This window comes from Vicugna pacos, chromosome 29, assembly GCF_048564905.1.
Source record: "Vicugna pacos chromosome 29, VicPac4, whole genome shotgun sequence".
Classification (NCBI taxonomy): Eukaryota; Metazoa; Chordata; class Mammalia; order Artiodactyla; family Camelidae; genus Vicugna; species Vicugna pacos.
This window is the reverse complement of record NC_133015.1, coordinates 24,798,346-24,814,693: the sequence shown is the minus strand read 5'-3', so window position 1 is coordinate 24,814,693 and position 16,348 is coordinate 24,798,346. Positions and strand designations below refer to the sequence as shown.

General features: G+C 47.2%; 1 protein-coding gene across 1 annotated transcript; it reads right to left on the bottom strand.

Moving 5' to 3' along the window:
• Positions 1-3,414: 3,414 nt before the first annotated feature.
• On the bottom strand, positions 3,415-14,579 carry ALKAL1 (ALK and LTK ligand 1). The gene is made up of 6 exons (XM_072951678.1): positions 14,435-14,579; positions 14,126-14,158; positions 9,711-9,764; positions 8,058-8,138; positions 6,389-6,465; positions 3,415-3,689 (listed from the first exon to the last, which is right to left on the bottom strand). The coding sequence occupies exons 1-5, from the start codon at positions 14,577-14,579 to the stop codon at positions 6,401-6,403; spliced, it is 378 nt and encodes a 125-aa protein (XP_072807779.1). The 3' UTR covers positions 3,415-3,689; positions 6,389-6,400.
• Between the last annotated feature and the right edge of the window lie 1,769 nt (positions 14,580-16,348).

Here is a 16,348-nt window from a genome sequence, read left to right as displayed (position 1 = left end):
AAGCCCCAGACGTTTATTTTAAACAATTATGATTTCTTTGTTTTCCTTTTTGTTTTGTGGTGGAACTGAAGGAGGCTGCAGGGACACCACCCTATTCAGACGAATTGGCCCCATTGGAAGGTCAACCTTCCAGCCCTCCCAGGAGGGCACTAGCCCCCAGCAGCCGTGACCCCTCAGAGCGGGCGTCCGTCGTCCTGCTGCTGCCCCGCCAGACCGACAACGGAGGTGGTGAGGCCGGCAGCATCGCGCTCATCAGTCGACCACTCACTCAGGTTCCGTACCGCGTCCGAGATGCAGTTGGAAGCCCTTCCCCGACCTGGTGCAGACAGGTGTACGGGGAGTTTCTGTGCCTCCAGCTGCTCTCATTCCCCCTCCCTTCACCCACCTTCCTGCCCATTGTTGGCACAGGCTGACGCGGCTGAGGACTGTCACTTTGTCCTAGATCAGAGGCTCCCTGGGTTCTGTGAGAGGCACGGACATATGGTTTACCCTGCCTGGGGCTACCGGCATGGAGCCTGGGAGGAATTTCCAGAAGCCGGGTATTAGCGAGAGGCCAAGCCAGAGCCAAGGTAAAACTCTGAAACTCGTCACTAAATCTCCGTAGGAACCAGAGAGGAGAGGGATCCAAGATTCTTCAAAGAGGATGAAAGGAAATTCAACTGAAGAAATCCCCAAGATAAAATGTCCATCAGACGTCAAATAACAGCAGCTTATGAGCCAAATGAGGCTCAGAACGTTTGATTTGGCGACGTAGTGTGTTAAGTGTTTTTCTAGCTAAATACCAACATTTGGAAGTCGAGATAATTCACATGAAAAATCCACATTGCAGCTTTCCAAGAAGAATCTACAGGAAGCCTGCGCCTAACATGGCAGCACAGGCAGGGCTGGAAGCTGCCCGTCAGCCGGGCAGACACTGTCCACTGCCCCGTGGCCTGTGGCCCTGTGCTGGGCACCTGGTCCTGTCGGCCTTTCAGGTCCCACGTCCACGGTCACCCGGCTCTCGTGGCTTTAACCCCGTGTCCGTCCCTGGGAGGTGGGTGACAGGAAGCAGTTGCAGGTGGACACGGAACAGACGGTCTCGTCTGCGGGGATTTGACATAAAACATCCAACAAGAACAATGCATAACTCGACAGCAACTCGCCAGCGTTTCATAAATCACTGACTGTTTTTTATTGTGAGTTAAAAGATGGTCTGTACTCTCATCGGTGGACTGCGAGATAACTGCTTGTTCCTGTGTTACGTAAAGCGCCCACTACGGGCCAGTCACTGACCTGGGCTCTAGAACACACTTCAGAACATAGCCTCTCCTCCTCCAGACCCTATGTATTGCGCAGAGAGAGGTAAGAAGCAAATGTCATTATTACCTGGAGTGGGAAACGACATGAAACAAGGAAACATGGGGAAAGCCTACTTTACATCATGCTAGATTTTCCAAGCAACTAACCTTTTTATTTAACATGTAGGGAGTGATAAGAATTGTACACTCCCCCCTCCCCAGATAAAAATCGCACAGGTTTCTTGTCTCCCAGGTGCTCTCAGGGGCTGGCTGTAGTAGCTGCGTCTTGCCTTTCAAAGCCGAGGATGCTCAAAAGAAGGAGAAATGGGAAGTCATTATCCAGGTAACTCAGGGACTGTCTAGGCTGCCCCACTACACCCCTCAGGTGCCGGCCGGGAACAGCCAACTCAGCACAGCCTCCGCGCTCCACCTTAACGCCGTCGGCCCCCCGGCCGGCTGCTCGGACGCCGAGACTACCTCTGGGGCGTGCATGCGCTACTTCACTGAGAAGTGTGCGTATTTCTCCCTGTCCGTCTCACGATCACGCAGCTCCACAAGCGAGAAAATCCTAAGCCTCTGTACCCACTCCCCTCCCGACCTCTCTCTGTCAAAGTCAACGCAGTGAGAAGGTGAGTGTCAAGTACAGTGGACCCTTGACCAAGGTGGGGGCTTGGGGTGCTGACAGTTAACCTCCATCTCTGAGTTCCCCGCGTCCCCAGATTCAGCCAACCGAGACTGATCGTGTGGATGGGCAGTGCTCACTAACCCTCTGCGTGGCCCCGCGCAGGTCAAACCCACGTTGTCCAGGGTCAATTGTAGTAAAATAAACATCATCTCAACTGGAGGTATCTCCAGTCAAGCTCAGAGGGTTTTAAATGTAAACATAGCATGGAACACATCTCTGAGGCTTGTTAGCCGTCTACGAGAATGTTTAAAACCTGATTTCACGGGATTCCGTCTGAAACAACTTACCTTGTTGAAGCCCCGCTAATCACACGGCTCCTTTAGGCGCCGTAAGTGTTTCAGCCAAATGTGTCTCACTACCAAGTTCTCATTTGCCACCATTCAGCGGGCTCTTCACGTTTGGAATAAATAGCACTTCAGCTCTCCAGACAGTTCTGAGTAAAAATTGCCTCCTTTCTCCAAATGTTGTAAGAAGCATAAAGCTCTATAAAGGCGAGGGGGCTGAAACTATGTTATTCGTCTCACTGTTTCACTGCATGGCGTTCTTGCTGGATTTCACACACCCCCAAGTTTTTCCTTTTAAGTGGAATTATTCGTACATCGTTGCCCAGAGGCCGACACAAATGAAGCCGAAAATTGGAAATGTAGCTCACAATATCCCTGAGGCCGAAGGGGGTTTTCGAGCTTGTTTTTCTGATGAACCAAGGAACAGGTGTGTTCACAGACACAAGCGGGCACACGCTCCGAGGGGGAGCGACGCGTCCGGACGCACGACTCCACGACGCCAGCTCGAGCGGTGGGGCGAGGCGAGAGGCCGTGGTTGCGCCTCCGCTGCGTTGTTGGGCGTCGCCTGCTCTGCCTCCCCTAAAGGACGGGGCTTCTGTCGCTTCATTGCAGGTTTCTTCCTTTCACGTTGCTGTCCTTAAATGAAACTGATCAGACGTGCCAGATGAGTTGTCATTTTCTAAACAGAGCCCCACGTGTTCTCCTGCACCAAGTTCAGCTGGACTTCTTTTTATTTAAGGCAGCAATACCACATGCTCCAAACTCAAACAGACACAAACCATCTCAGGATCCTAGCTCTCAGTTCAGAAAACGAATATTTACACACATATACACATGTAGTAATCATATCTCAACAGTGTAACCTCTGCTACAAATGCCCTTCACCCAAAGGAAAACAGCACAGATTTTTTGCATATAAGTTTTAATAAAATTCATATTTCAAATTAATGCAAATAAAGACAACTTCTGAATAAATGAATTAAATACTATTAAATTAGAATTATAAAAGTGGACTTTGTACATGATTATTCAAAAGACCTATTATGAAAAATCATATACAAAAACCATTTCTCTTTGGCAATCTGAGACATAATTTACATAATTAAATATATTACTCATACATATACAGAATGTTAGCCACATAAGAAAATAATATACATAGCAAAAATAAAGTAGAAGAGCATAATTTTTAATATTCTGTTTGCGACACGTGAATTAAACTTTGTTTTAAAAAATGTCAAATTACTGGGTGCACTAAGGAAGGAGCCCGTTCTGGGGTGGAACGCAGCTCATCGGCTCACAGCTCATCGGCTGGTTCTGGGAAGGGCCTTACTTTGCTCATCTTAATACACCATAACATTAGACGTCTCATCCCTTTTTACATTAAATACGATTCCAGGCACTTTTTTCCATTCAAATTAGATTTACATTCCTAAGAAATATCTGTGGGAGAAAGAAAGAAAAATGGTATTTAGGACTTGGTTTTTAATATAATTATATTTTGTTTTACTTTGCTTGAAGAATCTGTGAACTCTTGTATAGCACGGGGCACTGCACTCCATCTCTTGTGGTGGCTTACATTGGAAAAGAATATGAAAACGAATATATGTATATTCATGTACGATTGAAGCACTGAGCTGTACACCAGAAATTGACACAACACTGTAAACTGACTACACTTCAATAAAAAAGACACATAAAAAGAAAAAACAAAGAATCTGTGGCCTCTTAATTTATAATATAACCCTGAGCATGTAGATTACTGTGTGTGGAGGGGGAGAGGGGTTAATCCATATTTTAGAAAGTTTAAAGGATGACTTTCCAATTAAAGTTTAAAAACTTCTGCATAAACCAAAAAAATGAACTTGACATCACCTACATAACACAAAAATATTCCTAAAACGTATTAATCTGTAATATTCCAAGACCTTGTTAAGTAACTGGAAACAGATATTATCAGAAATGACTCCTACGTTGCTCACTAAGTCTCCAAAACTCTGCAGTTTTAAAGGGACATGATTATCAGTTCTGTCTTCTATGACTCTTGTCCCAGAAGAATATCAGTTTGCACACAATATTTTAAATTATAATACAGTACTTGTTTTTTGAGAACTTCTCCAGGTATTACGTTGTTTGGGGGACTTTATTTAAACTTACTCATTCACATAAAATACATTAAAACAAAGAGAGAAACATGGCTTGATTTAGTTCGTTTCAAGAGCCTAATGACTTTTCTTGATTTACTCATGTTTTGCATTATTCAAAAGGTTTGACACAGGGAGCTATATTCAATATCTTGTAGTAAGCTACAGCGAAAAAGAATATGAAAATGAATGTATGTATGTACATGTGTCACTGAAATATGATGCTGGACACCAGAAATTGACACCACATTGTAAATTGACTAAACTTCAGTAAAAAAATTTTTTTAAGGTTTGAGATGGACAGGTCGAGAGTAACTGATTACTGAGCATTGAAACGATCAGCTCATTTTCTTAACCTAAAACAAGGGAAATTTTGTGGTTTCACAACTTTAAGTATGTAGAATTGAATGCAGTTATTATTACTGTCGCATAATTGCTTGTTCAATAAGAGTAAGAAGAGCGACGCCCACAACATAGGTCCGAACTGCCTCAGTGACGGTCACAACAGACCTATCGGACAGGTGAATCCCCAGGCAGCTATTCGGGGTAGATCAAGTCACACTGGCCAGATGGGGACATTCGCAGATACCTGACCACAGAGTCTCCATGACTTTGGTCTCCACCCTCAAAAGCCGAGGAACCCTGGCTTTAGAGGGACTTGTCCATGGTACTGAAGCACTGACCACACCCTCCCACCCCCCAAATATTGTTGACTGTGTACAACACAGGAAAGAACTACCGATGAGAAAGATCTTTGCAAAGAAATGAATACCTTTCAGTCTTTCATGTAGTTTCTACTTTTGTAAATACACGTTAGAATTTGCATTTGATTTATTTAGGTCACACAAATACTTTTCTGCCCTAGGGCTCCTAGGGCAATTTAGCCAGAAAGAAAATTCTGATTAACCATTTCTCTAATTAATTAATTTATTATTTTATTATTTTTTATATTATTTATTTTTAGACGAGGTACTGGGGACTGAAACCAGGACCTTGTGCATGCTAAGCATGCGCTCTACCACTTGAGCTGTACCCTCCCCTCCAACTGACCACTTCACCCTGGCAAAGTGCACGGCAGAGCATGCAATGACGACGTGTTCATTAAGTATTGGATCATTTGCTTTTCCTTCCATTCTGCCAGTATTTCCTCTCTTCTCCTTCCCTACGTTGAGTAAACCAAGATTTTAGGGCTCTATGTCGGCAACCCTAAGTGAGTAGGCCGTGGGACCAGGCCAAAGGTCACAACAACTCACCTGTGTATGAGGTAAGAAGCAGATGTACGCATGTGCTAGTGGTGTTATGTAAGGTCCTCACGAGCAAAGACATGAACAATGCGCATGTGCGGGCAGAATAGATAAAAGCATGACAAGTGCACCACGCCGCGCGTGCCATCTTGTTGTACTAGAATAAAGTGCTGTTTCGCTCCATGTCAGCTCCTCGTGCAGTTTGTTGCGCAGTATGGCCTCTCCTCGCACACTTTTCAAGTTGGGCAGCTCCCCTCCTCGAATCCCTCTTCAGCCCCCCTCAGCTGACACCCTACTATTATTACGTTTACTTTTATTATATCTTTGGGTTTTTTTTAAAAGTAGGTCTTTAAATAATTCTGTTTAGCCAATACATATTTACATATGATTTCTGCACAATAACATCAAATGTTGAAATATTTTTTAAAATCACACAGGTAAGGCTGCCAAAAAGGCTGTTTATCTTACTTAATTCAAGTACTGTTGGGTACATTTTTATTAATTCAATAAACCAGTCTGTCTGGAATATTATGCTGTACACCACAAACTGACACATTGTAACTGACTGCACTTCAATAACAATAAATAAATAGCCTGTGCATTTAGACCAACTTTAACACTAAGTGGAAAATGCACAGATTAAATTCATTAGGTATTGCTAAAACAGCTTCCTGTCTTTTATAAATTGCTCAACATTTCTTAAGAAAGTCAAGCTGTTAAAAGAAAAATGAAAAATTAGTAAATGCATACTCACAGTGCACGTCTTCTACGTCTGTGAGCACAGTGGACTCGCTGCCAATCTTTTTAGCAACCGAGCACATCTTTTGTAATCTAGGGAAAACATTTGAAAGAAAGTTACAGACATGGCGACTACAGATGTGGGGGAATCACGTTAATTACCATCACTAATTCACAATAATGGTAGCTGTCCTTTAATAAGCTTCTAACATGGCAAGTGCTCCCCTGGATTTTCTCACTGACTCTCCTGATGATGCAAGCCCCGGGTGCTACTGTGATTGTCGCTCCAGAGAGGAAACGGCCTCAAGCACTGAGAGCCTCCTCCCTGCAAGCAGCCGGGTTCCCAAGCCTAGGCCTCTCCCCCACTCTGTGCTGCCAGTCACTCTGCCTGGATTCCAGCATGTTCCTCTTCCCTCATCATCAAACACAAGCAGTTTTTTTTTTCTTAAAAATCATAATAACTCTGACTCAACATCCCAAGTAAAATGAAATATTCCTCAAGATGGCCAGTTTAGTTAAAAAGATACAAAATATTTAAAATTCATTTTCTTTAAAAAGAAAGTTTAGATTTAGAAAGGAATTTAAAAACAGCCAACTGAGTTACCACACTTAATCGTGATTCGGGCAGTTTAAAATGGTAGCATTGAAATATTATGTGTGGCCAGAAATAGACTTGAGGACATAGAAAACAAACTGCAGTTGCCGGGGGTGGGGGGAGGGGGCGGGTAGGGAGGGGGAGGAAGGATTAGGAGCTGGGAATTAACATACACATCATGGGGGAGGGTAAAGCTCAAGAGGTAGAGTGTATGCTTAGCATGCACAAGGTCATAGGTTCAATCCCCAGTACCTCCTCTGAAAATAAATAAACCTAATCACCTCCCCCTCCACTAAAAATAAATGATAAAATAGTAAATATTAACAAAAAAAAGATACTCATCACTATACATAAAATAGATAAACAAGGACCTATTGTGTAGCACAGGGAACTATTTTCAATGCCTTACAATGAGCTGTAATGGAAAAGAATCTGAAATATACATATGTACGTACGTATATGTATAACTGAATCGCTTTGCGGTACACCTGAAACTAACATTGTAAATTGACTACATTGCAATAAAAAACAAGAATTAAAAATAAATAAATAAGTGTTATGTTTGGAATTGTTACTTGGCTCAGTAACCTAAGTATCCAAAGGAATTCATCAGACAGCCTGTAAATCACATGCTACTATTATTTAGAAAACTCCATCCCGATCCATCGTATAAATGGTGTGACATGAAACTGTTTTTAAAAACCTTTATAAGGAAATTCTGACTTTTACTTCATGGTCACTCTTTTTTTTTTTTTTTTTTCATTTATATGAGGGAGTACCTTATTTATGCCCAGGAATTTGAAAAGCGACAAACGGTTGAAATCTTGACAAACATTTTGGTCCTGAAGGGGCTCTGGTTATTTTCAGATTTGTCTGAAATAGTCCCAATTAGAATGTGGTTTCATTCCATGCGGTGTCAACAGCGCACACACACCCCTTAAATTTAAGTACCATCAGTACTATAAACAGCGTGTCACACAATGTTTAGTCTGTTACTTCCCTCTCGCAGACAGCTGAAGTTCAAAACCACATGCATTTACTGTTGGATAAAGACTTTTTTAAAAGAACAAAAACGGCCCAAGCTACTCACAAGCTGGCGTCGAGCAGTCCCTGGTGTTGTGGTAGAGGCGGTGGAAATGTTTGCTACATTCAGCTGAAAACGTGACTGGCCCTATCGGACAGGAAAAGAATGCCTGAGATAAACGTGGGCCTGTTTTCCAAACAGACCTGCCAGCACTTTATGAACAGAGAGGATAAACCAGGTTTACATCCTTCCAGGCCCTAAAAAGAACTTTCCTGTGACCACACCTCCTCACCCAGAATCAGGGAGGCTGTGACATGTCATCTGTGAAAAACAGTCTGAATTCATTCCACATCTTCAACAGCTCGCATAATGGAATCTTGATTTCAGAAGAACTCTTCAGAAAATTTAGAGGGAAGAGCTCTAGACAGGAAAAAAAGACTGTAGAGAGCAAATCAAGTGGATGTGAGAATAAAAAATAAATATCCTTGGTTTCTACTTTCTGTTCTTCAGTGTTTTATTTAATAGGAAGTAATGTTTATATGCAGAGACATTTATTCCATTTTCTACTTATAGTGATTTGTGTATTATTCATGCCAAGGACCATCGTAAAGTGGACTTCCCTCACCTAACCCCACAAATCCAGACAGTCCCCACCAAATGCATCCTTATATCTGGAACCTGCTTTTTGAAGGAGAGCCCACAGCCACTAACAGAGGGCTGGAAACACTCAGCGTCGGGGAACTGCTTGAAACATGATGCTGTGCATGAGAAACTGACACAACATTGTAATCTGACTACACTCCAATTTAAAAGGAAAAAAAAAAGAACTCATGGGGGAAAAAAATAAATTAAAAAAAAACCGGAAATTCCTTCCACTTCCCCATGACTCAGAGGGGTCTCCACCCCGTCCTTCTGAGGTTAATCAACAAGATGGCCCTTGGCTTTGGTCAAGTGGGCAAACAGCATCTTTCCCAGCTTATCGGCCTCATGTGTCAAACAGTGAAAGGTGGTGGGATGGTTAGGCACAGAGTAAAAGTGGCGGTGCCCAGTTCAGAATAATTTAGTGCTTCACTAGAATGTGGGGCACAGGACAACTGTGACGATTCACAAAGTTGATGCGAAGAACGAAAAAGCATCATGGGAGCGTGAGCCACCTGTGCTTCAGTGGTGGCATCTGGAAGTCGGCTCCGTCCTGCTCAAAACTCTTCCATTGCGCCACTGGCTGGGGAGCACAGCCTGCATTCCTTAGTGTAGCCCGGAGGGCTGGTCACAACATGACCTCACCCACTTTGCAGCCATCCTCTGCCCAGTGGCCACACACACCCTTCCCTCAACTGGCTGCACAGCACAGCCACAACATCCACTGTCCTGCCCCAAACCACACCATGTGCTCAAAGGCTTCCTTCTCACCAGGATGCTGCTCTCATCTGGGAAAACCACGTGTCACCTCTTACAGCCCAGCTCATGTATTGTGTCCACTACAGCCTTTCTTGGCAAAACTGTTCACTTCTGGCGCACCCTTTAAACTCTGCTTACACTTCTACCACTTCTCAAGAACTGGTTTACGCCACAGTGGATACAAGGCAACAGCATGTGTCCACCTCCCTGACTGGACTGTGAGCCTCTCCATCCCCTCACCTTCATATCCCCAGTACTGCACGGAGTAATTTGCACACTATCTTTGTATTTAATTGAATCACTGATAAAGTTTATGCTTACCTGTGAAATGCTTTATGAATTTGTCCTTTAAGTTCAAATCTCTTGGGAATATTTCTGTAAAGAAAAGAAGAACTTTAGAATTTCCTGCATGCATTTCCATCATTAAAAATATCCTTACAAGACACTAATTCAAAAGGGTACCTGCACCCCCACGTTCACTGCAGCTTTATTAACAAAACAACCTAGGGGTGTGTTCATTGTTCATCGATGGATGAATGGATGTGGTATATGTATACAATGGAGTATTACTCAGTCCTAAGAAAGAATGAAATCTCGCCACTTGGACAACGTGGATGGACCATAGAGGGAATCATGTTAAGTGAAGTAAGCCAGACAGGGAAGGACAAATACGGTTTGATTTCACGTATATATGGAATCTGAAAAACAAGATGAACAGACAAACACAACTAAGCTTATGAGCTTAGCTACAAAACAGAGAACAGAATGGTAGTTGCCAGAGGGGAGGCGGGTTAGGGAGTAGGTGAAATGGGCGAGGAGGGTCAAGAGGTACCAGTTTTCAGTTCTAAAATAAGTCAGTCAGGGGGATGTGACATACAGCTCAGGGTATACGGTCAGTGACACTGCAGAGCATACATGAAGGTTGCCCAGAGGGTAAATCCAAAAAGGTAACTCTGTTGTGTGGTGACAGGTGGGAACAGAATAACTAGACTTATTGCGAAGATCAATTTGCAACGTATAGAAACAGTGAATCATTCTGCTAAATACTCCTGAAGCCACTGTCATGTTATGTGTCAATTTGACCTGAATACAAGATTCTAATATTCTTAAAAAAAAGACTGTAATGACAAGCACTAAACACGTAAGTCGTGGCTGTTTACGCAGCTGATTCTGAATCTGCATCTCCAGCCCTGCCCACCCCCTGAGGCTCCAGATCTCCCACAGAGGTAACTGCTCCCTTGCTGTCTTCAGGGTACCCCAGAGACGTCTCAGAAGAGCACAACTAGTACTTAATTTTGTATCTTCCACTTCCAAAAACTATCTGAGACCCACGCACTTCTGCCCCTCTCACTAACGCAAGGCTGTCCGAGCCGTCGGGCTTTGGGACCGCACTCGGGCAGCGACCTCCTAGCGGGTCTCTTTCCTGTAACCTGCTCTCCCCGGAGCAGCCAGAGCAAGGAAACTGAAGTCCTTCGGGTCATGATGCGCTCCCACTTACAGGGCTTTGCACTTAAAAGGAAATAAAAAGTTCAGATAGCTCTCAGGCGTCACTGTGTGCTCACTGGAAATACAGCACACAGAAAACACAATTTATAAAAAAAACAATAGGAGCATGTGCGACTCTTCCAGAAAAAAAGAAAACTGAAACCTGGTTAATAAAGTCATGAACCTCCATGTTGTGTGGTGGCAGTTACACATTCAAACACACGCCGTCCTTATTGTAGACTGACCCCGGGCACGTCCAACATCACACAAGCACAACGGGGGCCGCAGACGACGGTCAGCTCCCTGTCGGTCAGTCTGAATCATCACCCGGACTCCCGTGACCACACATGAGACGAGGCAGGAGGAACACCCAGCAATTCCTGCAGCCCGTGACGCCCTGGCGGGGGTGAGGGTGTGAACGCCCGCCCCGGGTCCGCGGCTCTCCGGCCCGGACAGCCGCTTCTCTTACAGCTGTCACATCCTGCCTAGCATGAGGGTGAGCTGCTGGCTTCTTGAGAAAAGGGACAATGTCCTGCTCATCTGTTATCACTCAGCGTGTACGACAGAGCTTGGCAGATGGGGCACCTGGCCCGTGTTCAAGGAACTGAAAATCGAAAGGGTTTTTATCTGTGAAACAGAAACAACGCCTCACTTGGACTTGACGAAGGCCACCAAGAAAACCAGGCTTTTCATACACTTGAGTTTTCATCTCAAAGTGCCGGCATTCTATAGAAATAGAGCGACGCAGAGCGGACAAATTTAACTGAGAGAAGTGACTGTTTCACCTGCAGTGAAAAGCAAGAGCTCTCTAGGCAAGAAGAGATGAGGAGACCCCAGAGCAAAGAAAGAAGCAGTGGGGGGGGGCCACGATGGCGGAGGAGGACGGCGCTCAGCTCCCTCCCCCCACGAACACACCAAGAGAGACACCTACAGGCCCACCCATTCTCTCAGAGCAGCTGCTGGACTTTGGCAGAATGTCTCTTCCTTCAAAAGACAAGATTCCTCACAAAATGTGGTAGGAGAAAAAAAACAAGAAGAAGAAAAAAAGAGAAAGAAGAGCTAGCTTTGAAGGGGAGGGCTGCAGCGTGCCCAGGGATTTGGAGCGGGGGAGACAGGTGCGGTGGGGACACTCCCCGTCCTTGCCAAACTCTGTCCTTGATTCTAGGGTGAGGAGAAGTCTGGGAGTTTTGGGCAAGGGGAGGACACAGCCAAGTCTCATTTTTAAAGATCACTATGCCTGGTGTGGAGGGGCAAGAATCGATTTGGAGACAGGCTACAGGGTTTAGAGAAGTTGCTGTGTCCACTGCACACGCTGGCCCGTGGACAGGTCAGCAAACTACCCTCAGAAGTCATCCAGCCTGACGCCTGTTTCCTTCCGTAAGCAAAGTTTTATTGGAACACAGCCACGCTCATGGTTCACGTGCGGTCCACGCCCGCTCATGTGCTACCGTTGCAGAGGTGAGTCATTGTTGCAGAATTCGCACCACCGACCAAGCCCAAAATATTCTGAAAATGTTTCAGATAGAAAAAGTTTGCCAGTGCCTCTTCCGTGGCACCCCTTTTGTATTAAAACAAGCTAAGGTGGTGACTGCCTGCAGAGAGGCACCAGGGAGTGGGACTCTGGGGGTGGGAGGGCAGACAGATCTGTCCAGGTGCCCTCTTTTTATTGACTTTAACATTTTTTTACCTTAAATCTGTATTAATTTTTCACTAAGCAACTAGTTAGTTGAAAATGAGTCTATATTTAGGGCTTAGATGCCCCTGTAACAGCTTTTTTTCATGGTGGTGCTGGGGACTGAACCCAGGACCTCGTGCGTGCTAAGCACGCACTCCACCCCTGAGCTGCACCCACCAGTCTTCGTACTTGTTTTGTATCGTCTGGCAGCAGCGCAAAATGGTTTCAAGAAAGGTTGTGTTCCTCCTTGTAATCTTCCACAACAATTGTAAATTAACTCTTTCTAAATACGTTGTTTCCTAGATGAGGCAAAGGAATTCTTTACATCCCAAGAATTTTCCAATATGCTCCTTTTACTTTTTTAAATTTCATCTTTATGGAGGTATAGTTGACAAACTATATTTCAAAATGCCTTACCCTGAACCTTACTGAAATGTTTATTTACTTCCTTATTATCAAATGTTAAAAGCTGTACCAAAATAATTTAAAACATTTAATTGGACACTAAAATAGAATAAGCACTCACAGGAAAGATTTGTGCTAACAATGCAATGTAAATGGGATAAGAAGATTGGATAGATAAAGGTCACAAACGGAAATACAACTGAACCAAAATTTAACTTGTCAAGTCCAGGGGCGTGAAGGATGTGACAGCGTCACCGTATACCTGCCAGTGGTCACCCTTCCCGCCCAGCTCCGCCAGGGAAGCTCGGCCCGGCCCCGGACACCAGGTCCTGGAGCTCAGCCGCCCACCTCAGCTTCCAGGACGGTGGTCCCCACCACCTGCCTTCCCGCCGCCCCCCCTTAGGTCTGCCTGTGGGCCAGTCTCCCCCGCTCCGTGCCCAGAATGCGCCCCCAGAGCGCAGACACCTGGCTGCCTGCTCCCCGGGTGCCTGCGCCTCCGCGTGTTGACTGTCAAGTAATAGGTCCCGGATGAAAGCGTGTGGAGTGCGCATGTGTATATATTTATATCATAAATAAGATAAGGCAGAAGAGGGGTGAAAGGAGGCCAGGCTGCCCCGGGCTAAGACCTCTCGGCCAGCGGGGTACAGGCGGGGCGGCCCCCGGAGGGGCGCCTCTGCTCCCGGCCTAGGCGGGTACCTCCACCTCGCTCTACTTCTGCACAGGCTCCAAACGGCGCCTTTCTGAGCAACTTCTCTCCTCCTTCCCCGCTTCCTCCCACCCTTCTTGCCCTGGGAGCCCTGCGCCCCTGCCCCTCCTCTGAGCTCTCTGCCCCGGCCTTCTCCCGTTTCCTCCTCATTCACCGCCAGCTTCTCCACCTTGGGGTATCTCTGCTCACCCCACACGCTCCAGTAGTGGCTACTTTCTCTCCCTCTTCACCCACCCCATGACTCCTTGGGCAGCTAAGCAGCCAGGAACCTGAGCGCCCGGAGCTGATCTGCCAGCCGCAGGGCAGCGTCGGGGGCCTTCGGAGCTAACCAACCCAGTGGCCCCTCAACCATCCCCCGCGCCAGCTCCAGGGGTGCGGAAAGGAGCGTCCCGGCGCCTGACGCCAGTGATCCTACTTAACTCCCCAAACGGGAAGACCCGGAACGTGACGCTGGCAGGTGCTAACCTGTCCCCTGCGCCTCGGCCCCTGGGGTTGAATCTTAGGTCCTCCGGCTCTGTGCCAGCCACTTACAAGGCTCCCACACCGGGAAGGGGCGCGTCAAGCTGGTCCTCTGCGAGGCGGGTTCCTTGTTACTAAAGTCTCAGCCACGAGCCATGAATAAACTGACCACTTGCGCTGAGCGCCGGCTGTCGGCAGCGCCCGCCCGCTCACGGCGCACGAGCCAGGCTGCCCCGAGCGATCGCCCCTCCCGGCCGCACGAGTCCTCCCCGGCCCGGGCTCCGCGCAAAGGGGCGCGGGCGCGGGGCCGCCTACCTGCGCTCCGGGAGGCCACGGGGAGGGACAGCCAGGCCTTCGGCTCGTCGCCCGCGACGCGCGCGCCCCTGCGGCCCCCGGGCCTCCCTTGGGTGCGGTGCGGGCACAGAACGAGCGCCAGCAGGAACAGCTTCGCCAATCGCATGGGCGCGCCGGAGCGGCCGTGGGTCAGGAGGGTCCCAGCGGAGGGTCCGCGCCCCGAGGGCGGAGGGAAGGCGACACTGCGCGCCTCGGGGAGGGACGCCGGGCGGGGACGTGGGGCGAGGACACAGGCGGGGACGCGGGGCTGCCCCGGAGGCCTGGGCGAGTCCCAGGGCGCGGATGCTCACAGTTCACGCGGCCTCCCAGACGGTCCCGAGCCTCGACCCTGCGGGTGTCCGGCTTCCCACGCCGGGCCGGCTCTGTCTGCCGCCCACCCACCCCACGAGGGTCGAGAGAACCGGCAACTCCTCGGTCTGGACCGAGGGGAGCAGTGTGGGAGCGGCGCGCGGCGGCGGAGCCCCGGCTTGCAGGCGGGAAGGTGCGGGTCCCCGCCACCCCGAGACCGCGCCCCGCCCCGCGCCCCGCCCCCTGTCGGGATTGGGGTACCCACCGCTGCCCCCAGCGCCCGCCGCAGACCCCAGTCCCCGCCTCCCGCAGGCTCCAGCCCCCACCTAACCGCGCGCCCAAGGCTGCAGCCCAGTGGGGCTCTTTTCCTTGAGATAACTCCCCTCCGAGCTTTCTGTCGATGCCCACGATCGAAAATGAGATTAAGCCCACTTGTGCTGATTAAAATTAAAACGAGTATCTCTAATCAAATGATGCCCTGTAAATTACTGCGACTTCAGTCATTCCGTGAGCCCTCTTTATTGCTTTATATTAAGTATATTGAGGACTAATTATCTCTCTGTTGCAAAGCGCCGACCAGGCACAAGGAAAGAGGAAGGAAAAATCACGCTGCGCGTCGTCCAGTGTTAAACTGCCGGACAAAGAGACCCTTGTCAGACACGAACCCAGAAAAGCAGTCCCAGGTCAGGACTGGAGACAAAAACCTGGCAGAACTTCCAAGGCAGAGGGAGTCGTGGAGTTTAGGGAACCAAGCCCCTTTCTATGGAAATCAAAACTTTCAAGCTCATTTTCCTCTGAAACTAGGTGTATTACATTTCATCCTGACCTTTTTTTCTTTTTAACTATGACCTCTTACACAGCTCCTAAAATAATTTCTTTCACAGCTTTTTTTCTGCCCATATGAATGGAATTTTGCACACACACATACTCCAGGCTGCAAGATTGTTACACAATGTTTTACTCTCTGATTGGACCTAAACATCATTCAATACACGAATAGTTCGAATTTTGAGTAACACAGAACATGTTCTGGAAACACGACAGAAGAATCATATATGCTTTACCTACGCCTTTGAGTAACATGAAGAATTCATAAAAGTTTTCACAAAATTACTTATTTTGATGCTTGAACAACGCAACTTCGTCAGCTGAAGTCTGCAAGCCATCTCCTTCCCCCGGGACACTCCAGGAACACTAACAGCATCAAGCACCCCTGCTCCCCAGCACCAACAAAGGTGCCCCCATGCGTCCCGAGTTCTCTGGTCCCCTCCCATTAAGGAGAGACCCGGAGTCAAGTACTCTCCCCAAGGCTCTAGAGGAGATGAGACGTCTTGCTCCACCAGGCACACCGCGGCAGGTGGATGACACTTCAGCTGGGTATCAGAGATCTAAGTTTTAAAGGTCATGAGTTCATGTGTTTGTTTCTATTTTAATGTTAACTTTACTAAACCCCTTCCTTTAAGTTATTTGTTAAAGATGTCTTTAATTTTGGCTTTTTAAACTACTAACTCACAGAGTTTTCACTGTGCAGTTCCTATAATAAACTGGTTTTATGACCACATGCAATTTCCATGAACACATTTCAGA